This window comes from Apteryx mantelli, chromosome 7 (genome assembly GCF_036417845.1).
Source record: "Apteryx mantelli isolate bAptMan1 chromosome 7, bAptMan1.hap1, whole genome shotgun sequence".
Lineage (NCBI taxonomy): Eukaryota > Metazoa > Chordata > Aves > Apterygiformes > Apterygidae > Apteryx > Apteryx mantelli.
Window position 1 is genome coordinate 38,884,799 of NC_089984.1, and position 23,774 is coordinate 38,908,572.

General features: G+C 37.5%; 1 protein-coding gene across 1 annotated transcript in view; it reads left to right on the top strand.

The window, feature by feature from the left end:
• Positions 1-23,774, top strand: part of SEC23IP (SEC23 interacting protein) — a 28,390-nt gene continuing 4,616 nt past the window's right edge. Inside the window, exons 1-17 of the mRNA XM_067300321.1 lie at positions 1-229; positions 5,001-5,539; positions 7,005-7,188; positions 8,204-8,397; positions 8,741-8,830; positions 10,241-10,361; positions 10,928-11,017; positions 11,589-11,730; positions 13,345-13,553; positions 14,225-14,343; positions 14,912-15,082; positions 15,394-15,489; positions 15,662-15,868; positions 16,509-16,664; positions 17,424-17,526; positions 18,916-19,101; positions 19,908-20,070. Coding sequence (XP_067156422.1) covers positions 16-229; positions 5,001-5,539; positions 7,005-7,188; positions 8,204-8,397; positions 8,741-8,830; positions 10,241-10,361; positions 10,928-11,017; positions 11,589-11,730; positions 13,345-13,553; positions 14,225-14,343; positions 14,912-15,082; positions 15,394-15,489; positions 15,662-15,868; positions 16,509-16,664; positions 17,424-17,526; positions 18,916-19,101; positions 19,908-20,070 — 2,984 coding nt within the window. The 5' untranslated portion in view covers positions 1-15. The remainder of the gene's footprint in view (positions 230-5,000; positions 5,540-7,004; positions 7,189-8,203; positions 8,398-8,740; positions 8,831-10,240; positions 10,362-10,927; positions 11,018-11,588; positions 11,731-13,344; positions 13,554-14,224; positions 14,344-14,911; positions 15,083-15,393; positions 15,490-15,661; positions 15,869-16,508; positions 16,665-17,423; positions 17,527-18,915; positions 19,102-19,907; positions 20,071-23,774) is intronic.

Sequence of the window (23,774 nt, forward strand, 5' to 3'; positions counted from 1 at the left end):
GCCGCCGCTGCCGCCATGTTAGAAGCGGGCAGCAGTGAGGGCGGAAGGGGCCGGGCCGCCCCGGGGAAGAGACGTGGAAGCGGCGCAGCCATGGCGGCGGCGAAGCCTGGGGCCGGCGGTACCAACTTGCTCTTCTCCTCCTCCGCCACCGAGTTCAACTTCACCGTGCCCTTCATCCCGGTCAGCCAGGCCCCGGCCGTGCCGCCGGGCCCCGCTGTCCTCGCGGCGGGTACGCGGACGCTGGGGGCCCGGCCCGGCCCGGGCGGATGCTGAGGGGGCGGCTGTGAGGGGCGCCGGCTGTGAGGGGCGCCGGGACCGGAGGGTTGACGGAGGGCTGCCGCGCGGGAGCGCGCTATGGGCCCGGCGGGCGGTGTCGGCCTGCGGAGCCGAGCCGGGAGGGCTGCCCCGCCCCGCCCGGCGGCTGGTAACGGCGCTGCGGGCCGGGGTGAGCCTAGGGGCGGCGGGCGCCGGAGCGGCCTTCCGGGAAGCTCCTCGTGGTGGGGCAGCCGCTGCGCTCCGCGGCCGGGCTCGGGGCGGCGGGGAGAGAGGAGAGGCACAATTCCTCTTTTTGTGTGTGTTTTCTTCCCCCCTTTTTTTGCTTTGCCGGTTTTGCCTAATTGTATTTGGATTTACGTGTTCTGCTGTCTCCTGACCAACAGGAAGGTGGGCTTCCTTCAGGTGTCAAATCTCACACCGGCTCAACCCTTCCCTAGTGCGGTCTGAGTTTTCGTTCAACTGTAATTATCTTGCTGTAAGGTTTTCTGAGCTAGTTTTCACTGCCGGCTGTTGGAGTTAACGCTTTAGGGAAGACAGGCTACTTCAGACATACTGTTTTCGTGCATGGACTTAAATGTGTGGTTTTAGTTCTGTGCCTGAGGAGAGGGGGAGAGTCTTTATCATGTTTTCAATTAATAGGTTAACACACTTGCTTGAGCAATTAATTTTGTTTCAATACTTCCGTGCAGAGAACTATTTAATATTTTCCCTTTTAAAAGTGATGTTTACTTCAGTTTTGTAGGATAAATAATCTTCAGAGGACTCTCTGAGGTAATTTTTTTTCCCTGTCTGAAAATAAGCAGGTACCTCAAACTTCCTTGTTAACTTAGGCTTGGTGATTAATATTGTTTCCTTACAAAGCCTCGATGGTATGTCAAACATATGTATGTACAATTTAAAATCTTATGCTCAAATAACTTCAGATACAGTATCAGATTTTTTGGAAATGTGTTCAGTCTGAGATTAAAAGCCCTAACCAGTAAAAATGCATCTAGAAATCAGTTATTTTTAAATTGCACTGGACTGGCACAGATTGCATCCAAAATTCAAGACTTGATTTCAACAGTACTGTATTTTACTTAGGATAAGTATTAATGTGCCTGGAAATAAATGAAGTATATCCCTATAGTTTTAAAAATATATTTGTTAAGTATGGCTTAGAAACACTTTTTTATTTTCACTACTTAAAAGGATATCTACTGAACTGCCTTTTTAATTTTGGGGGGAGTGTAAAGTATTAGAATATTGCTTCTACCTGTATGAGGTATCTAGGCAGCTGATACATGCACCGCTTCCATTTGTGCAATCCTTATAGTTTTTGTTGCAGCTATACAATGTTTTTCATTTAAAAGCAGTTTTGCAGAGATGGCTTTCATGTGGTAGCTTCCTCTACAACTTTGAAGCTAGCCATGGAGAAGACCTGATGATGGGGTTTCTGTAATAAAAATTTATGATCGAACGCATATTCTTCATCTCACTTAAATTGGTCAGGCGAAGATACATAGTTTTTCAACGGGAATCAATTTCAGTGTCAAAGGTCTCCTACTGAGGATGTGCCCCACATTGTATCCAAGTAAGGCCTCAGTCCTTTAAAATGTTCTACTTCCATGGTCCCTTGCATTCACGAGTTATCAAGATGTTGTAGGGATCTGCTTATAGAGACTAGTTTGCTTCTTGAATCATAGTTTGAACCAGAAAAAAGCAAGCCATTGAGTTTGAATCCTAAGCTGTGTGAAATGTAATAGAAATTGGTCTCAGGAATTGCTTCTGACATCCATCTGGCAGCCAGTGTTTGGAAGCTTTGTGCACTCATAATATGTCATATCTCTAAGAGTGAGTAAGAAGTGTTTTGGGCTTTGAAATTTGATGAGAAAAGACATAGTCTCCGGCCCAGATGCCTGTGAAGTAACCAATACACTTTAGACAGAGAGGAGTATTCCTGATGAGAAGGTGGAAATCTGTCACTTGTGATTGTCAGATGATGATCTGTGAGTGAGGTGATGTCTGTGAGGGATACAGAAGGTTGTCAAACAGTCACTGTTGAAGAAAGACTATTTCGTATATGAGAAGAAAACTGCTCTTGTATGTCTAAGTGGTACAATCACAGGAATTTTTTTTTCATTTGTATTGAAGTATTTGCTTTTCTACCAGTCTATGCTAATGTTCCCATCTGGTTTTTGCAAAGTTAGATTCCCCAGAAAGATACGTATTTTGTTAGTAAGCACACTTGTCCTCTCTCTAAATAGACAGGTATTTATATTTGTTTTGGGAGCACTTTAGTCAACTCCCTGTTTTTCAAGGAAACATACTGTTAGACTCAATCTCCCAAAACTAGTCGAAACTGAAGAGTGGTAGGTGTTTTGTGCACAGGCATTTGGTAAAGGCCTTAACTTTTTTTTAGATTGCGATTAGCATGTAGCAATGTACTGAAATTATCATGAGATGAATTGCCTGTTCCGCTCCCAGGTATTTTGGAAAGTGGAGACTTGACTGTGTGGTACACAATATGCTGCTCTTTATTCCATGATATATATCAAATATGAAAGGAAAAAAAATGTATATTTAAAAAGAAAGACCTTAGTATAAATGGCTATTCTTTTTCTATTTGGAAGATAATTCATAGGCCTGACTTCATAATGGTCATTACTTATAATTGGAATTTAGTGTTCTCCACAAGATCGTTTGCATACATAGGTCTTATTTTTTATTCCTCAAAATAGAATAAAATGCACAAAGCATCATCTGCATTTGCCAATTGAGATTGTCTGAAAGGGCTACTAAATAAAAGCAGATGGTTAAAATAGTCCATCTTAGTGATGTCAGCTGTTTGTTTTCCATTTAATGAATTAGAACAGCTGCTTTCTAGAATGAGTTCTCTGTGGATTCCCCCTGTGTTTCCTTGATACTCTGTATTATAGCTGTTTTGACTGCAGATAAAGGCATTTGTTATTGGCTGCTTGTAGCTGCAGAGCTGTTTGGTTTCTCTCTTTGGCTGGTGACTGAGTAGCCGAGAAGGAATCATCACTTTATGGCTTCTTCCCCATAGTCTGGGGATTGTTTAACTGTTAGAGTAGATAAGAGCACTTTTTTGACTTCTGTAAATTGTGTTGACTGCTTGGAAGAGGCTGTTCCCTCAGCAGCAGGGTGGTGATGCTCAGATCATCCCAGGTTCAACTGAGTTTACTGGGAGACCTATGATAATGTCAAACTGCTTGGTTTTCACTTGTTACTGGATCATTGCAAAGCAGAAAACTGTGATTTACCAGGGCCTATTTTTATGTACTTCCTCAGGCATATGGCATTACACCTTTTTTAGCCCTCTCCTAAAATTGTTGGAATTATTTGTTTTCCTCTGCGCCAGAGAGGCAGTTCTTGTGCCAGTCTAGAATAAGATATTTAGACAGAACTGAAATAAACTGTACTGAATAACATGGATTGATGAGTTTTTGCCACCTTGCAAGTCAAGTGAGAAATCTTGAGAGGGTCCTTGTGAACGGGAAGGTGAGAATGGACTGCTTAACCAATTAGATGTGGCCTATTTGGGAATCTTCTTAAGCTTCGGAATCTTCTGAATTTCATCTTGGAAGCCTAAAAATTAGAGGATGAAGTGCTTAGAGGCTGTTTTCATGGTGAAAGGAAATGAACTATGGATCTTTTTGCATCTGGTAGGCGTAAGGGGGAATTGAAAGGGCTTTCACTGTCCTGGAAGCAGGGTTCTTTGCCAAGCTGGCATGGGAAGGTCCTAACTTCAGCCATATATTGCTGAGCCTTCAGTTGTGCTGAGGCAGCTGTTTATGACACTGAACTGTGAAATGAGGTCACTGAGTTAAAATCCTGTTTATTTGGAGGCTTATCTCTTAACAATGATCTTTTCATTGATCCCCTCTGTATTGTGTTCCTGTAAATAATTCTAGAAGCATATCTTTCAGGAGAGCGAACCTGTGCCTTGTAAATGGGAAACTTCTTTCCTCTAAAAGAAATATTAGAACTGTGGTTCAGGATGTTACCCCGCAAAGCTTTCTATCTTGCTTTTGCTGCACAGATAATCATTTGATCTCAGCATTTTAAGGCAAACTGCAACCGGTTTCAGTTTACCAAATGTGTGCTGTAAATTGCAATGTTGCAGAGCTGAGCAGGATTGAGCACCAGAGACCAGCATCAGAGCTGATTCAAGGAAAGGCATGGGTTTCTGACTAAGCATTGGGAGGAAGGGAAGGGCAGAATCGTGTTTTTAGCACAAAATATTGTTGGATTGGCTGTGCCAATTTGCAGAGCCTCACTCCAAGATGATCTACTCATGGTGCAGAACTTAATTACTTTTTTCTTCAGAGATGCCTTTAGTTCTCACAGTTTCATAAGGGAGCAAATAGATGGAAAGGGAATTCAAATATACACAGTGGGTGGTGTGATAAGCTCATTATATTTTTCGCCTTGCAGTGGAATACCTCTTATTTCCAATTCTTAACTTTTGTTGCCTTGTCCATGTATGCTGAGTTTTATGGTCCATTTTAAATGTTCTTGAAGACTTGATATCTTTTGTTGCACTTTATGGCGCATTTAATTTTTAAGAATGTGATTTGCAAGCTTTAATACTTTTGGTTTTATGAAGACTGATAGTTTCGGAAATAGTTCATAATGTTACAGAACATCTTTGACTATGTATACTAAATGGTTCAAACCTCTCAGGACTTCTGTAGTGACTTACTTCCCCCTGTTCCCCCCAGATGATTCTGCAGATGTTGGTGAAGAGGACAGCTTCTTGGGTCAGACTTCCGCCAGCCCTAATCCACCACAGACTTTCAGCTATTTCTCTCAAGTACCCAGCAGCAGTGATCCATTTGGAAGCATTGGGCAGCCACCCTTAGCAGCTGTTGCACCACCTGTCGGAGCACCAGCCTTCTCCAAGCCTCCTCATTCTCTTTCGCTTGTGTCTGGGTCGCAAGATGGGCAAAATGCCTTTTCACCTCATATTCCCAAGTCACAGTCCTCTTACAGTGTGCCACCTACTTCACAGGTGGGAATCGCTGCTTATCAGACCCCTCAGCAGAGCTGTCCCCCACCTGCAAATGTTTCTACTCTTCCCCATGGAACATCTCAGCAGGGATATAACCCTTATCGCCATACCACCTTGAGTAGCAGAGCTAACCCATACCTGACTCCACCACAGCTGCAACAGAGTCATCCTCCAGCCCAATCTGTTCACCCACCACCATCTGTACCACCAGTCCAGATGTATCAAACACCTCCAGGATCTTTGACACAGGTACATGAATCATTCCTGACTTGTTGATACCAGAATAAAATGAATTCAGATATTTTACTATTTGAATTGCCTCTTTTTTATGTTACTGTGTTTTTTTTCTAATTGCTTTCCCATATTTTATCTTTTAAAGGATGCTTTTTAAAAAAACAAAACAAAAATCTGAATCCATTTCTGATAGCAAAAGCTTTTTGCTGGAAATAGCTTGGAACTATTGCTTTAGCAAAACATCCTGATCTTTAAAGTGAACATATCCTAAGGCGTGTGAGCCATTGGCTTCAGTGGCAAAGCCAGGTCGAGAAGTTCTGTTGCTCTTTTCTATCTGTGTACCACAGTTTGCTGCTGCCTCTCTGCTGTGCCTCTGCATTGTTGTGCCTCTATTGTAAATCAGGTCATTCATTCATTCATATGATGTGGGTTAAAAATTTATTTTCAAACTGATTTTGCTGGTGAAGCCAGCACTTTGTGAAACTATGGCTTAAGTCACATAAATTACCAGCAAATGCTTTGAAACACACCAGTTGAGAATTTTGTATAATGTGAATGTATGATATAAATCTCCATCTTTTCTTACCTTCACAATAGCATTATTAAAATCTTATTATAATATGAATGGGTTGTACAGATAAGTAATAACCTGGCAACTTTTCCTTATAAACAAAAAAAATCACCCTTTTATTTTGCCTAAACTTTCTTGCTCCAATTGTTAATACAGAATAGAAAAATTATATTATGACAAAAATGTAGTGAAGGCAGTAAAACCTGAACAATTCAGAGTTTTATATTAAAGAATTTCAGAATCTCTGAATGTTTGATTTCTTATTTTGTGCAATATACTAGTTATTTTTTCAATGCAACAAACAAAGAAGTTTTTATTGCTGACATCATTTGCAGCTCTCTTCTTGAGGAATTGTTGTACGATTCGCATGAAGTCAGCTCTGTGTAGAATATGATTCCCTTCAAAATCAATTAATTTTCTTGAATTGCTGGGGCTAAAGTCAAGTTTAAAGACTGCTTTTCCTGAAAAGTTGCAGAAAGGTAGCTTTTACTGAGGGGAACATTGTTAAAATTAACTGTATCTTTATGCAAAATAGAATTATGTATCATTGGATAACTAGAAAAATATATTTTTGTTTTTGTTAAATTTGGCAGCTGTAAGAAATATGCTCAGCCTGACTTCTGCAACCTAAAACCAGTAGATTTCTTCTTTAAGTGAGGAAGCTACTGGATCATGAGAGATTTTAGCAGGTTTTGTGGTAATGATATTCAGATCCTCTTTTTAATTTGAGAAGGTGTGAATTTCTAGAAACATAACAAAGTGGCCAACTTGTCTATAAAATTTTCAGACTAAAAAGCTAATGTTCTCAGAAAAAGTGTTAGAAGTTGAGAGCATTCTCTATAACAAAGTATAAATCAGTTCTGTAAAAGCTATGCAAGATTGAGATGCTAAGATCATATATATTTTCAGTTTCCACCATCTCAAGCTCCGAGGCCCACAGGTCCGCTGGTCCAGGCACCTCCTGTTTTGCTGCAGAACCAATATGAACCCGTTCAGCCACACTGGTTCTACTGTAAGGAGGTGGAAGACAAGCAAATATGGATGCCATTCAGTCTTCTGGATTCTGTAAAACTAGAAGAAGTCTATAACTCTGGTAAGTTATGAAAATCTTAACCATATCTTATTCAGAGGTAAACAGAACAAATGAAAAAAAAATAGAGAAAAAACAAGAATACTTGAGTTTCGTCACTCATATGTGAAAAAGGGACATGGGAATAATGTGTTAATATTTATCATGAAGATGCATTTTTGCCACTTAACTTATTCACTTAGTGTCTGTGGCTTGATGCTATCAGTGTTAAGATATACATCCCTAACAGGTATTGCATTTTCAAATAGGACCTATAGTTTTTTATTTTGTCTTATTGTTAAATCATGGTAATTCTGGAATAAGTATTCAAATCTGGGAGTTGTTTGAAGCTTCTTTTTATTGTTGTTGTGTACATAGTCTATGAAGTATTTCAGGAGCTATACAATAGTTGACTGAGATTCTAGAGAGAGAGATGCTCCCTTCCTGTTCTCCTATTTCTTAGCTGCTGTAGCTTTCTTTCCTACCTTTTGTGGTCTGTTCTTAATTCTCAGCTCTTTCCTTCTGCTTATATGGTACTTGAATGGTGTTCTTCCTGCAAATTCTACTCTTTATTATATAGACAGATGGCTATAACTTGGATCTTTTGTTTTTGAGGGCAGCTGACTGTATGACTCAGTTCAGTAACATATTTTCACTTAGTTATCAGTCTGTTGAGTTCCGTAATTGGAACAAAACAGAATGGGGGAAAAGTGCCACAAAAACTAAGTCTAAAGAAATTGTTTGGAAGTAACAACTTTGAGTAATTTGCATGTTATTTAATTTCACTGTTGAAATTTACTTCCAGCTCCTACTTTGAAAACATACACCATCTTTCATATTAAAATGTGTAAATATAATGCTAATTATACAAGGAGAAATAAGAAATAGGTTTTAAACAGAATTTAAAATTCTATTCCATAGTATAAATGTCTGTCTTAATGGTTTAATGTTGGTCAGAGAAGTGATCGGGGAAGGGCTGAGAGAGGGGGAAAAAATGCATATGTTAGTATTGTAACTGAGTATGATTTTTGTGTTGTAGTCCAGCCTGATCCTGAGAGTGTGGTTCTGAGCACTGATGGGGGACGCTACGATGTATACCTATATGACAGAATGAGGAAAGCTGTTTATTGGGAAGAAGAGCCTTCTGAAGTGAGACGATGTATGTGGTTTTATAAGGGAGACAAGGATAGCCGGTTTATTCCTTACACTGAGGATTTTAGTGATAAGCTAGAGGTTAGTATTACTTTTACATAAACCTCACGAAGAACTTGATAGTTCTTTATATTTGTGACCTAAAATACTTTCTTTTGGTTCATTAAGATGCTTTTCAGAATGCGTTTTCTGGAACATAAGGAAGGAAATGCTGGAAAGTGGAGTGGCTAGAGGCCACATTGCTTATGCATAGGTCCTGCATAACTATGGAATGCTACACAAACTGATTTTAGGTCACATGTGACATTTTTGTTTAAATAAAATAATGTAAATTATAACCTTAACTTTTTTTTTGGCCTTGTGCATTGTCTGTGGTTTGTGTGAGAAGACATACTGATTTTATGCAACTTGTTTACTGTTTCAGGCAGAATATAAAAGGGCTGTAACTACAAATCAGTGGCATCGGCGACTTGAATTCCCAAATGGGGAGACAATTGTTATGCATAATCCCAAGGTAATAGTTTTTGGTGATTGGTTCCCACAGAATGGAAGGGAGTTGAATGATCAGGTGGATGGAAGCATAAATGGAATGCAGTGCTAGTCTTGCTTGGAATTTACTTATTGATTGTTTTGGATATGTCTGCATTAGAGATGATAAAGCTCATAAGAAATAATGGAGGGGGGGGGAAGCTTATAAGAGATGATAAGGCTTATAAGCTCATACATTGAACTCCTGTTTGCTTCAATGTGCTATAATGTGATTAAAAACCAATGCTTTCTGAAACCTAAGAAGAATAATGGTTTGGATAGTCGAGATATTTACTAAGCATCACTGGCAGCAAATGGGAGGCAGTTTGAATTAGTTTAACCTCAGATGGTCTGCACCAAATGGAAGGTAATTTAGACTAAGAGCTTTCATGTGGAGAAGAGCATTAATCTTGACTGCAAGGTAATTTATTTGTATATCTGAGCCATGAGAAGTCTTCCACTGTAACCATTTTTAGGCCATGAGAAAGTGGAATAACTTTTAAAGTGTTGTTTTTTTTTTTTTTACTATAAATATTCTGTTGGCAGCCTCTTGTTATTAAACCATGGACTTCAGCCTTACTGACCAGTGCTGTTAACTGTTGCCTTATGAGAGATGCAGTAATTAAAATACCAAAACAAAACGAAAAGCTCACAACCCTCCCCACCCCCTGAAGTGCCACTGTTTCTCCTGCTTTAACCACTCGTGGGTTAAGAAGTTTCATCCAGTAAAAACCTAGAGAGAAAGCACTTAGACCACTTAAACTGTTATAAATATGACTTCAGACTATAATGAATCAGTCCAAGTACACCTTATAAGCAGTCATACTACTCAGTTCCTCACTTTCTAGAGTTTGTGGGCTACTTCAAATGCTGTCCTTCCCTAAAAAGCACTGCTCTTCCCCTCCACCCCCCCAGGGAGATGGAATTATTGTAGAGAGTGGTAATGGTCAGTCACCTCGCAAAATTATAACCTGCTAGGGAAGAGTGGGATTGGAGGTCCAAGAAAGAGGAGCTTGAATAACGCTCGTCCAAAGAATCAAAATTGTTAATTGGAACTGCACAGCAAGCCAGCTTCTGCAGCTAGTGGTTATTGTTATTTTGGTTTAAGTCATCTGATTGCTTTTCTCAAACTACTGAGAATTATCTGTGTTATTTCTGAGTCTAGTTTTAGTGAAGCTGTCACTGCCGCAGGATATAGCCCTAGGGTTTTCTAAGGCTTTTATTTTATTTATTTATTTATTGCATATGTACTAACTGAAGAAAATATTTGTGTCTCAGATGCAAGATAAAGCAATGAAACAAAAAAGATGTGTTGAACTATGCAATATTTTCACACTAACTGTAAAGATCATAAGGGTTTTTTGTATTTACAGTTGGACAATGTATTTTTTTTCAGGTCATTGTTCAATTCCAGCCCTCTGCCTCACCAGATGAATGGGGCACCACTCAAGATGGTCAGGCAAGACCAAGGGTAGTAAAACGTGGAATTGATGATGACCATGATGAAATTCCTGATGGTATGTGAGTAGTGTATGTGGGTCTGCAGTCTGAACAGTCAGTACAGTTCTATACAAAAATTAGACAGCAGTGGTTGGAGCTACAATGCACTGTTTGTATCTGAAATGTGAAGATTAAAGTTGCTCTTTAAGCTGCTTGAAAAACTTGTCTTCCTTTGGTCTCTGTACAAAAGTTTACACATAGGTGTCCACTTACCCCTATGGAGAGTAAATGTAGTTGTGTGAAACAAAGATAGCCAATGGAAGGTTGTATGTAATACTTCTAGTGTTGTGACATATGTTAAGGAAATTCTAACTTAATGGTTAGAAGGCATAATGTCCAAAAGTCTAAACTTAGTTTGGGAAGGCAGATAAAAAGATATTTGACTGGTGAGGTTTTTTTGTTTCCATTATGTTTCTTCATTCAAAGAAGTCTTGTGGGCTAAGTTGTATCCTGAACCATGTTATGTAAAAGACTTTATGAAGCAGTATATATTACTATATTATTATATATTAATGCCTGACACTAAAATGCACCACTGAAATACATATTAGTACTCAGAATTTTTTCTTTTCTTTTTTAATAGGAGAAATGTCCCAAATTGACCATTTAGTATTTATGGTTCACGGCATAGGTCCTGTGTGTGACTTGAGATTTAGAAGCATTGTTGAATGTGGTAAGTTTTTGCTTGTTTAATGGGTAGTTTTATTCTTAGCTGTTTAAAAGTGGGTTTCTCAGTATTCAGGTAAGCTTGTTATAAATCATATGAAAAACTGTCTTCAGTATTAAGAAATTCAATTTCTGGTAGTATTTTTTTTTTTCCCGAGTTATTTTCCAAAAACAGAATCTGTTTTGTCAGACTCATAGCTTTAGCTGTTATTATTAGTTCCTTAGCATTAGACTTGCAGAGATTTTTGTTTTGTTTTGCTTTTGTTTTTTTTCGTAATATACTCCAATACAATTGAGAAAATTAAACATTGGTTTCTAACTGATGACCTGTATTCTATGCGCAGAAGACCGTGTTTATTCATGGAGTAAAATTGTTTTTGTTTTGAGATAAATAGAAGTTTACTAGGAAGTCCACATATTTTTTTTTCGTTATTTTTCTTATAGTTAAATAAGTAATACATACAAAGGTTTTTCCATTTTAAATTCTCTTCCATTTGTATTTTGAACAAATATTTGTAATTGGATGTCTTATTTGAATACTGTCATGATCAGATTTTCATTACTCTGCTTCTTTACAGTTGATGACTTTAGGACTGTCTCTCTGAAGTTGTTGCAGACTCACTTTAAGAAATCTTCAGAGGAACATAAAGTGAGCAGGGTGGAATTCCTCCCAGTTCACTGGCATAGTTCTCTGCATGGCGATGCAACAGGTGTAGACAGGTGAGTATTGTTTAATGCTACAGACTCTATAGAAGCTGCATCTTAATAGATTTTTGTAGAAATAAATAAAAAGAGAAATAAATGCATATTCTTTAGGCTAGATAAATACATGTATGATTGGATTACGAAAAAGAATCACTAATTTTTTGTGGATATCTTGAAGTTGTGGAGTATAGAGAAAGCTAGAAAGGCATGCGGTATGTTTTCTTTAGTTTATTTTCATGACACGGAGTAGCAGGATCTGTATATATGTATATATACACATACATGAACACAGACTTTTTCGGATACTACATTTTCATGAAAGCAGCTGATGCAATTGCTAACAAGGTATTATGTGATGATGAATGAGTGTGTGGAGAGAGGGATCATGAGCATGAGGTGGTGTGTGCGGAGATGTACTGTCCACTGTAAATTGTATATACCTTTTGCTGGACAAGTGTCACTCCTGTGCCTTCCTGCAATCTCACTGATTCTTCCCCTAAGAGATATCAGTGTTGATCTTTCCTGAGGAAGGAATTGTACCCTTTGTCCATTCCTACAGCAGTATCTGGAATATAGTTAGGCAGTTGAGCTAAGTTTTTTTGAAACAAAGTTATGTATATTTAGGTGAAAGAGTTGTAGCATTTTTAAAAATCTATTCTTAACTCACTACTTTGTGTCGACACCTTTCCTATTGTTTGTCATTTCTAATTGTTTTCTCTTTCTCAGAGATGGGCAAGTACTAGTTGCAAGGGTAACAACATGCACTGCTGATGTCTGAGACTGATGTACACTCTGATGTTTGAGACTCTCCAGCCCATTCTAGCTCAGTTAGGTCATCCTGCTTTTCTAGAGTCTTTCAGGTTTTTATTCTCTTTTGACACCTGCATTATTGTGAGGAAGGATCCTTATTCTCTTAATCGAAGCAGGCATTAACTCAATCGGGCTCAGTTATTTAGCAATTCTGCAGATGCAGAATTTGATGCTAAAGCTGTCTTTAACTCCAGGCAGGCAGATAGTGATGCCAACCTTTTTCTCTGAAAAACAGAAGTGTATTGTCTGTTACATTTGTGAAATTTGCCCATTGTTTTCTTAATCCTAAAGCCCAATAGAGTGCATTAGTCTTAACTTATTTGAATTGGGAGTATAAGCAAGAATAAGAATTCAGACTGTTGTTAAAGTGTTGGACTTGGATTACACTCCTGTATTAACCTGAATTCAAACTGATGTGTGCACTTTTGTAATTCATCATGTTTTTTTCATTCTGTTAAGGCCTTTCCCTCCCTCCCATACTTACTTTCACCTTCTGTTTTATATGGGAGTTCTTTTTTTTCGCTTCTCGTGTTCAAAACCTCTGTGTTACTACAAGAGGGCAGTGTTCCAGCAGAGAAGAGATTGTCAGGCATTCCTTCAGCCTGGAGGGGGGGGGAAAGGTAGTATTAGCAGATAGTAGCACTAATATATGAATATGTAACAAGGCCAGAAAACTTTATTTCTTTTTTAATGTCCGTAGAGAGCATACATGCAGTATTTAGATTTTGTTAACTTTTGAAGCAACAGGAGTGGAACTGCAAAGTACTTATCTGCATTTCTTTAAAGACATTCATACTTGTAATGATTCTATATTCCTAGGAACATAAAAAAAATCACTTTGCCAAGCATCGGACGTCTGCGCCACTTCACCAATGAAACGCTCCTTGACATACTGTTTTACAACAGCCCCACCTACTGTCAGACAATTGTGGATAAAGTAGGGCTGGAAATGAATCGTTTATATGCACTTTTCATGAGTCGCAACCCAGACTTCAAAGGAGGAGTCTCTGTGGCTGGGCACAGTTTGGGTAATTCACTAAGAATCTGGCTTCACATTAAAAACAGCATTCCTACATTAAAGAAAATAGAACTTTCATTAAGCATAGGGCTAAAGCTAGTGGATAGGCCATGGCTATTTTTGAGAATATTACTGACTAAAAGTCAAACAGCTCTCAGTAGATAAGTTTATAAAGCTTTGAGAGAAGGTTAGTACTTCTCAAGTGTGTGCATTTCTCTCCTCTCCCCCAGTTCCTTCATGAAGACTTAACATCTAATTTGTGTTTAAAAATTGACATGGTGTCTGTCATCTTGTTAGGTGGGTAGCTTCTGTGTCTCAGAAACCCCCTTAGCAGAAGGAAAATAATTTTTGGAACATATTCTAAGTATTATAAAGAGATATGACTTACTGGTTTGGACTGGTATTTTTCTTCCAATCTGGTAACAGATTGCAGTCTAAGATGGTGAGGAAAGATGGTTTGGTCATGGCAACTGTATAAAGCTATTTCATGTGAACCAGAAAAAGTTTGTTTTTTGCTGAGAATGATCATATTCAAGTTAAACTTAATATTTGTTTATTTTAGTTTTAACTCAGCAATCTTTTTTTGATCAGTCCGTACCTTGCTAGTACTGTTACATATAAATCTTGCTGGACAGGACAAACTGAAGTATTTCCCAAGGCAACTTTAATTTATTTTTCCAGGTTCCTTAATTCTGTTTGACATATTGTCTAACCAGAAGGACTTGGCTTCATCAGTAAATACTGGACATTTCTCTGGTGTCAACGGGACTGTAAAGGATGTGGCTGTTCATGATAAACAGGTATTTACAGGCAAATTGATATGATGTTTTCAGCAACTTTTTCTTAAATTGTCAGAATTTATTAGCAGAAATGTTGTTGCATGTTCTGATAGTACATTTAAAATATTAATGGAAATGTGCAGTTTTATAAATAGCATGTTCTGAGAATTGGCAATGTTTACATCTATAGTTCAAAATAAGCCAGTCATGGAATTTGATCATGGGCGTTGGCTTTGACTTGCTGCAGTGTGGACAAGCAACTTGATCTTAACACTATCTGAATGGAGGGGAGGAGGCATAAGAAAGAAATAATCTGTGTTCGGGCTAGAAACTGGCACCGGTACTTTGATTATAACACCATTCAAAAATATTTTCTTTTAAAACTCAAGGATCATATTGCCTCTTAATTACAAAAAATACGTTTTGCAGGTCTATTATTAGCATAAAATCTGGTATACTGTGTCATTAAAATGTGTATAAATTCAACTTAAATACTAATGATATTTTTAAGAGAAAATAATTTACCTGCTGCTTATAGGCTTTTTTACTGTCCGACAATGTGATTCTGTTGCTGTGCTGTCTTGTTAAGGTGACAGAAGATACCAGTTCCTTGGGCTCCTCAATTGCAACTTCTGGTGATGACCTTTGTGAGCCTGAAGTAGATGATGATGTTCCTACTTTGCAGAAGACTCTGGAAATGCTTAGTTTGTCAGAGTATATCAGCACATTTGAAAAGGAGCGAATTGATATGGAGTGTCTGGTATAATGACTTTCAATTGACTTTTGGGGGTGGCCAAGGTGTGGAGGTTTGGGGGTTTTTTGCTTTAGAGTTTAGTGTACTATGCGTCATGAAAGCAGTTGCAAAGGTTAAATAATGTCTGATGTGAAGACTAAATGTTATGTGACTTCATTTTCTGAACTATGTTATTCTTGCATATAGTATGTATTTTTTTGTAATTTCTGTTGGATTATAAAATACTTCTCTATTCCTAGGTCATTCCTAATAAGCAATGACGATATATGTTACTGGACAAGTTATGAAGTATATTTTAATTAACTCATTTTTTTAAGATGATGTGTACAGTTGATGACCTGAAGGAAATGGGGATACCTCTTGGACCAAGAAAGAAAATAGCTAATTTTGTGAAAGACAGAGCAGCCAAGCAGGTAAATACATTTTTCAGGAATGGATTAAGAAGTTATTAAGCAAATATGACCAACTCTCTTGCTGTGGAGTAACCTCTATTCTTTAACAAATTTAATGTCACAGGTGTATTAGAGGGATTTTGACAACTGTGAAAAACTTTTTTTTTTCTTGGTTTTAAAACTGCCTTGATAGGAACAAAAGAAAGCAGCAGCAGAAAAGAAAGCAATGCAGGTTGCTATGCTCCAAACTCAAGAAGCTGCCCAGAAAACAAGAGAGGCCATTACTCCAGTCTCTCCTTCAGAGTCTGGTCAGCTGCACTCAAAGAGGAAGCTTCCAGTTGGTGCCTCTGTTTCTTCTGTGAACATTGACTATGAGTATTTTGAAGTTGGAACTGGCCAGGTGAGACTACATAAATTTAAATGATTCATTTGAGATTTTGTTTGTTTGTTTTAATTTGTTTGTTTTTTAATGTGGATGACTTTGTTCTTCTCTCGATCATTGTGCAAAAGTTATGTTTATGTGGAACTTTGCCCTTTGGCAGGAGGGAGGGCTGGCAAAGTGGGTTAGATTACTGAAAAGCAAGACTTACTGTAACAAGGATGCCACTGGAAGTCTTTTTCTCTTTCAGCAGTGAGTGAGCTGTAAACAAGGCCTTGTTCTGAAATAACAACTGTGTGAATGCTGTGGTACTGAATGGTTCTTTGGCATTTAACATGGTAGCCTGAATTGACCTGTTTATGCTGTTATGTTTAAATTTTGCCTCAAACAACTCAAAAATCAAACTTTTAAGGCTAGTTGTTAAATGCATTTAATTTTTACTTATATTTTCCTGTACTTTGAGAAAACTTTAAGAAAACCATCTTAATACCATCTTAATTTATAGGGGAAATGCAATACAGCTAAAATCTGCAGGAACGTGTAGGAATCTGTGAACATGTGGTTGACTTAACACACGTAAATTTTCTTTCCTAGCTAATCATTATATTAACTAGCTGACAGTTCTAAGAGGTTATTTATCTGATTTCTCTGTGTCTGGTAGGTTTCTGTGGTTTACAGTGCATTAGACTTCGAACCAGATATTTTCTTTGCTCTGGGTTCTCCTATTGGTGTATTCCTTACTGTGCGAGGAATAGAGAAGATTGATGAAAACTACAGGCTTCCTACCTGCAAGGGATTCTTCAATATCTATCATCCAGTGAGTGAGAAATACTTTTCAGGTTTGATTTTTAACTAATGTAGAAGACTGAAATACAGAATACTAAGTCTTAATCTCAGAGCGTTCTGCTTTCTTTTCCTGTCCATACTTTTCCCAAAATACTAACACTTAACCCTAGCTCTTCTTAAAAAAGATACAACTGAAATGTATGATTATTCCAGGTATTACTGAACCTTATTGCAACAAAAGTACGGCTGGCTATAGGTTCCTTACCCAGAATGATGGGTTGGCTTGATAATATTTACCCCGTTTATTTTCAGAGCTTAAATGGTATTTTTGTTAATTTCAGGTCATTTTTGTAGATTTTTATAAGGTAAGTATTTGAGCCATTAGCAAGACTATTCTGGGGTTTCTGGTAGACTGGGAAGTTTAGAGATCCTTATAGGTTTTGTAAATACAATACACTTTTCTTCTTCTTCTGCCTTGTCTTGTTTACTGCTTGCAGTGACATGTTGGGAGAAACCATCAGAATGCAGGAAGATTTTACAGCTTTTTCACTGTTTCATTCCTCTCTTAGAATCTCTTCCTGTAGGAGAATAAGACCTAATTAGTTAGTGAACCTACATAATCTAACAGTTAAACTAAATGGTAGTGAATTGAGTTTCTGTGGACTGAATTAGAGGAGAATCCAAAAACGTTTGATCTTCACTAGTAATCATAAATGGGGATTTTTCACTAAGAAGAAATGATTGACATTTAGTTATCTAAAAAATATTCTAACGTGTTGTTTCTTAACAGCTTGATCCGGTAGCTTACAGGTTAGAACCGATGATCATTGAAGACATGGATTTAAAACCAGTTCTTATTCCACACCATAAAGGCAGAAAAAGACTTCATCTGGGTAAAAAGAAAACTTAATTCATATGTGTATCTCATTCCTAAATTATTCACTTGATGCATTAGAATATTACAGAATTTCAAAAGACTAATGCATGCTTAAGTTTTTGGATGTCTAGCTGGATACGTTCTCATAGAGGCTAAACTTGAGAGGATTGTTCATAATTGCATTCAGAAATAATAATCATAATTCTAACTAAGGCCTCCAAGTTTTAGCTTGTAATGAGCAGTCCCATTTGGAAATTGCTGTAAATCATTTGTCCTCTTCATCTTAATTTCTAAAAGAATGAGAGACAAACTAAACTTACTGGATTCTTTTACCTTGTGTCTAATGACCTCTATGATGTGTTTAGCCCGTCTCTGTACTGTTAGAAAGGTTGAGAAAAAGGCAGTTTCATAGCCATTGGTGGGCAAGGATTAGATTCTGTTGCATACATGCACACATCAGAGCAAGATGACAGACTCTTAAAGGTCACATACTTAAGAAGCATCAGTTTTGCTATTCGGTTGACAATATTGTTGTAGAAGTTCAGAGCCCTCTGAAGTCTGTCTTCAGGCACTTGGAATGAAATTCTGCAGCATCTGTACTTCAGAAGGGTAGATTAGAATGAGTCTATTTTCCTAAGTTAGACAAGGTACTCGCTAAAGAATGTTTTTTTTGTTACAACTCGCACCATAAATGTGCATAGTAAAGCAAAAAAACACGATCTGTTGCTCTTTACAGAAAAACTGACTTTTCGCTGATGTGAGTAAATGTTCCTGCATTTAGTTCCTACAAAGGTCTGAACTCTGATTTTACAGAGCCACATGGTTTTACCCTGCTTAAGTTTATTGTGAAGAGCTCTCCCTCACTCAGAGGTTCCCACCGCTATTGAACGGCAGCTCTTTTACCTGTGAAGCAATTACTGAACTGCAGCAGAATTACAGGCTACCGTTGTCTGGGAAAAACTGTCTTGAGTTGTCTGGGAGTGCTTCTCTTAAAAATTCACTACTACTGGAGAAGTCATGGGCAGCAGTTTTAGTCTCTTCTCCTGTGCTGTAGTTTGAGATAGTGCTGCTGTACTTTAGTATAAGATGTTGGGAGTGTCTCTGGGTGGTGGTGTGAGGGACTGGCTGGTGTAGACACCTTTGGGTGGACCCTTCCGGACTTAGATGCTGTCAGACTGTTTCCTGTGACTAGTTATTAAGCCATTGTTGACCCATCCAGTGAGAAATTGTTCCATATTTGTTGCATTCCATCTAATCTTTTAAATGAAGGAGAGATGCAAGAAATGCATGTCCATGACATAGCAGGCCTGTTTCTCCTAATAACTGAGATGTTTGTTGAACACTGTTTAATTGTTCATGTTTTAGTTTAATATTTTAAATCTTTCTACTATGGTGATCTTTTTAGAGTTGAAAGACTCTCTCTCTCGTATGGGATCTGATCTGAAACAGGGTTTTATCAGCTCTTTGAAGAGTGCATGGCAGACCCTTAATGAATTTGCACGTGCTCATACTTCTTCAACTCAGCTACAAGCAGAACTGGAGAAAGTAGCTAACCAAATAAAAGAGGAAGAAGAAAAGCAAGTAGTGGAAGGTATGCAGGCACATTGTTGACTTTCTTATAATTTATTGATCTCAGATTAGAAGAAACTTGAGCCTTCTAGTGATTGTTCAGTATTGATGATCATGACCCTGTTAAGCCTATGTGTTTTCAGAATATTAATGTTAAATGTAAGATCTATGGCAGCATCTGTGTCTTTTTATGAAAGTAAATGTTAACAGCTTTTATTGAAGGATGTTTTAGACTTGAGCTTGTATAATTTTTCTAAATAATGTTCTGCTGAGTAATGGGATAAGTTAAGAGGCCTGAGCATGTGTTCTAACAGAAATAAAGTGCTCCTGAGGAAAATCTACATGAGTTGGATATAAATATTATTACTAGTAATACCAAGGGCAAGCTTCCCAGTTGTGAATTATCTATCAGTGTTTAGTAATGCTAGCTTTGCCTATACTTACAAAGAAAAAACCTGCCTTCTAGTTTAAACTGATACTAGTGATGGATTCTGTGCAAGTGGGGTGTAAAAGTGAATTATTTCAAGTTATTTACTTGTGGAATGACTGGATCAGTTTGTGTATGGACACTGGGGCTTGCTTTTTAAATTGCTGAGCTACTACTTTGTGAGCTATTCTTCAAACTCCGTTTAAATGTTATGACAGAAACGATCCTATTGTTCCAGTAACCTTTCTGATTCATGCAGTGCTGTGCTAGTTGGTTGAGGCTATTATTACTGTCTTACTGCAATCACTTGGAAATTATAGTATAGAAGATGAGTGATATTTCTTGGTAGTCAAGCAGGCTGTACTTGAAAATATTTCAAATCTTAAACTTTTTAACTTTAGCTGAAAAGATCACTGAAAGTCCAGACCCTCCAAAAGATGAAGATTTCTCAGTGAAGGTTGGAAACCTAAATGGAGGACGTCGTATTGACTATGTTCTACAAGAAAAACCGATAGAAAGCTTCAATGAATACCTTTTTGCTTTACAGAGTCATTTGTGCTACTGGTAAGAGAAATATTTGTGATTGCTGGTTTTCCTGTGTAACTGTATATCTTTATATATAGACAATTGACACGCCTGCCATCTATTTTACTTGTTTGCCTGTGACTGATATAACAGCTAGAGTAGTTTCCCGTCTTGATTATTTTATAACAAAAACTTAAATCTCTGTCAAAAATCATGCCATAATGCTTCACTTCAGGAACATTTTGACAAAAATAGCTGTTTGGGTTTTGTACATAAATGTTTTCAGGCTAACGCAGAAGTGTGAAACATTTGCAGAAGGACCACCCTATTATAAAGCTGCCGAAATAGAAGTTGTTCTGGTTGTCAATGTGTATGCATATGATTTAGGACACCTGTGTTTTCTTGGTCTTTATAATCTTTGCTATGTTCTAAAATACCTTATTTTTGAAAAGGAGATTGCGGAGATGGGTGCGAGATCCTGTGTCACTTGATTCTGAAACGGTCTCTCATTTGAGAGGATGTTGCCTTCCTGCACAGGCATACTGTGAGGATAAATCCATCATATTCTGGATGCTCAATTATTATGTAACTAGGATGATATAAATATTAAGGTAAAAGCATGTATGACATATCTGTCCACTAGCATCTCCATGAGATAAATTTTTTCAAAACCTTGTGGGACTGTGGAAAAGAAAATTCTCTGAGTCTACTCAGGAACCCTCAGGAAAACTATTTTTACTCCTGAAACGCTGACTTCAGCTCTAAATAGAAGTCACGTTCAAAAGTGCTCTGTCATATAGCAGTAGGGCCTGAAAGATTCCCAAGTAGTCGTCTAGTCCAGTCTCCTACTCAGAGCAGAGGTTGTGAAATCTTTTCTAGTGCTTCAGTGTCCTTAACATCTAACTTAAATGTTGCAGTAATTTTGACTTGCTACTTCACACTTTGTCCACCATAGACATTGAGAACAAAGTGTTGCTATCCACACTGCAGCAGCACTTTTGTTATGATTTAGCTTAAATAAAGCTTTCTGCTATTTTCTCCTCCTGTATTCGCTAAGATTTTGGGACAAGATTTAGACTTTAATCTAAAGCTGTCTAGAGACTCTAAAATGACCTATTTCTAGCATCTTGTTGGTATGGTTACGCTTTTTTTTTTTTCTCCTTTGTTTAAATTCCTTCCAAGGAAAAATGTTTCATGTATGCTGTGTGTGTTTGGTTTTTTTTTTTTTTTTTTTTTTTTTTGCCTTAGAACACTCATGGAAAGAAGCTTTAAAGCTGGAGAGGGATCTGTAGGTTGTTGCAAACTTTAGATCTCTTTGCTAGTGTTCTGTTACCTTGGGAAGGCTGAGATACAGCATCTAGGTAGTTGCTCTGAAAAGACATTATTTTACCTAAATCTGAATCTGATGGAATGAATTTCTGCTTTCTGTAACATCATAATTGTTTACCTACTCCAAACTGGAAAAGACAAATTTCAACTTGCTCATTTAATTAATTCTTTTCCTTCTTGAGTTTATTTAATTTTTTTTTATGGCTGAACAGTTCCATTTCTGGCTTGGGTTATTTTTTGCTGGTGATATATTCTGATTGTGTTCTGCTTAGTTTGTGTTATTTTAGAGGTTTTGTATATTTCTCTTTTCTGGGGCTTCCCTAAAATGTCATTCTCAAGATGGCCCATGTAGATGTCACTGTTGTGATACAGTCCTGTTTTGTAATCAAGACATTGCAAGGTGTCATACTGCTCCCTTAAAATCTGACACTCAAAACACACTTTTAGCTACAGTCATTTGCAAAACAAGGAAAATTTTGTGAGCATTTTGAAAACTATTTTTTTCAAATAAAATCTTTCCTAAAAATTGCATTAGACTAGTGTATATAGTAAAACTTCCTTCCCTCTTCATGTTGGAATGAAATTTCTGGATATTGATGCTTTGCCATCAAAGTTGACAAAATAAAGCAAAAAAAAAAAAAAGCCATAGTGTATCTTCCTTAAAAATTTGAATTTATTATTTGTATATAGTGGTTGCTCTTATACAGAATAATTTATAGAAGAAACAGATTTTGGTGTCATCATGTGTTCAGACCTGCAGTACACCATTGCCTCATCAGGATCAGGATTTACTTTTTTAATTGGTGCTATATGCTTTTCTATGAGGAAGATGTAACTTGATTTATAGGAAGAGCAGTAACTATTGACCGGTTGTATTTGCTGTTATGCACTGAGTTGCTCTTTTTTGGTGTGTCTTAGTCTTGTGCATTTTATTACTGTCATAAAATTAAGCATACATAAAAACACACAGGATCTGGAATGGTAGAGCACAAGACATATGAAGTCATGTTGTCAAATGCAGTTTATGTGTACTGAATGATAAACAAGCTTAGGGATCAATTGACCTGTGATAAGATGTTGTTGATGTGTGTGTATGTGTGTTGGGGGGGAGTGACTTCTGTATTTCAGTAAACAAAATATTAATCTCTGTTCTGAGTGAGTATGGCTTTGAAGTTCTGTTGTTGCTTTCTTAATAATATAGGCACAAGCAGTTTATGGCACTGGTTAGCAGGTGCTGGACAAGTGGCTCTTCACTATGGAAAATTAAATGCTTCAGAAATAATGTAAATGACTTCTAAAAATAGGCATTTTTCCAGAGGCTAAAATATGGTATTGAAAGCACTACCTGAAGGGTCTTTTTATAGTAAATATCACTTATTTTGTTAAAGATCAGTAATTCCCCTCAGCAGAGGGGATTATCAAGGCTGCGGTGCTGATGTGTGCCAGCAGTATTAGGCATTGTGCCCTGGCAGAGCTCCCGTAAGCAGTGAGTGACCCAGTGGTGGCAGTGCTGTTCTGCAGGTACAGTGGAAGTACCTACGGTATTTACTGCAGAACAGGGAAATTTTTCCACAAGGTGGCAGCCAATCATTGCCTGGTTTTCGAGCTTGCTACCCAGGGGAGGAAGATTAGTTTGTTTTGTCATTCAAGTAAGGAAAATAAACACAATGGTTCATGATCCAAGAACTGAGAGAATATTCTTTTAACATGTGGAGTATTGCTTCCTGTGTACTCTTTTGCCCCTAATATGTCATGTTCCAACATTTTTTGTCATTCCTAAAGTAAGAATAAGGGTAGAGCAGCCAAATATGAGAGGTTTTTTTGTAAATACCTTAAATGAAGTGATTTGTATGTTGTAGAAAATGGAGCTTCCATGTTGATCCTTCTGTTTGGTATTACTTGTTTAATAGGGGAGACTATCAAGAAATGTGGTTACCATCTCCATGCTCAATTGAGGAAAATATTTGTAGTCTCTTAGCTTGCATATCTTGTTTTAACTCTGTACTGGTGCTCTATAAATGATGTTTTTCATGTTTTAAGGATCCAAGTTCTCATTCTCTAGGTCTTCTTTGCTGTATCCTGATATAATTTCTCTTAAAATAAAGTGATATTATAAGCCAACAGCTCTCGCAGCTGTTAAAATTTGTATGTTTCACTTTATAATTTTTTGAGTCTTTTTTTATATTGGCATCGTTTATGTGTGTTTAAGTAACATGTTATAGACAAATAAGCAAATGAAGCCTGTGCATATTGAATTTAAATTCAGATTGCCTGAAACTTGGATTTTGAAAAGGGGAGGGAAAACACTAACTTGGAAACATGGAACTTGGATTATATTAATTCTTAAATGGTTTGAGAACTTCCTTATTTATGGTAGTAAGGAGGAAAAGTTCTGGAAGACTATGTAGATATTA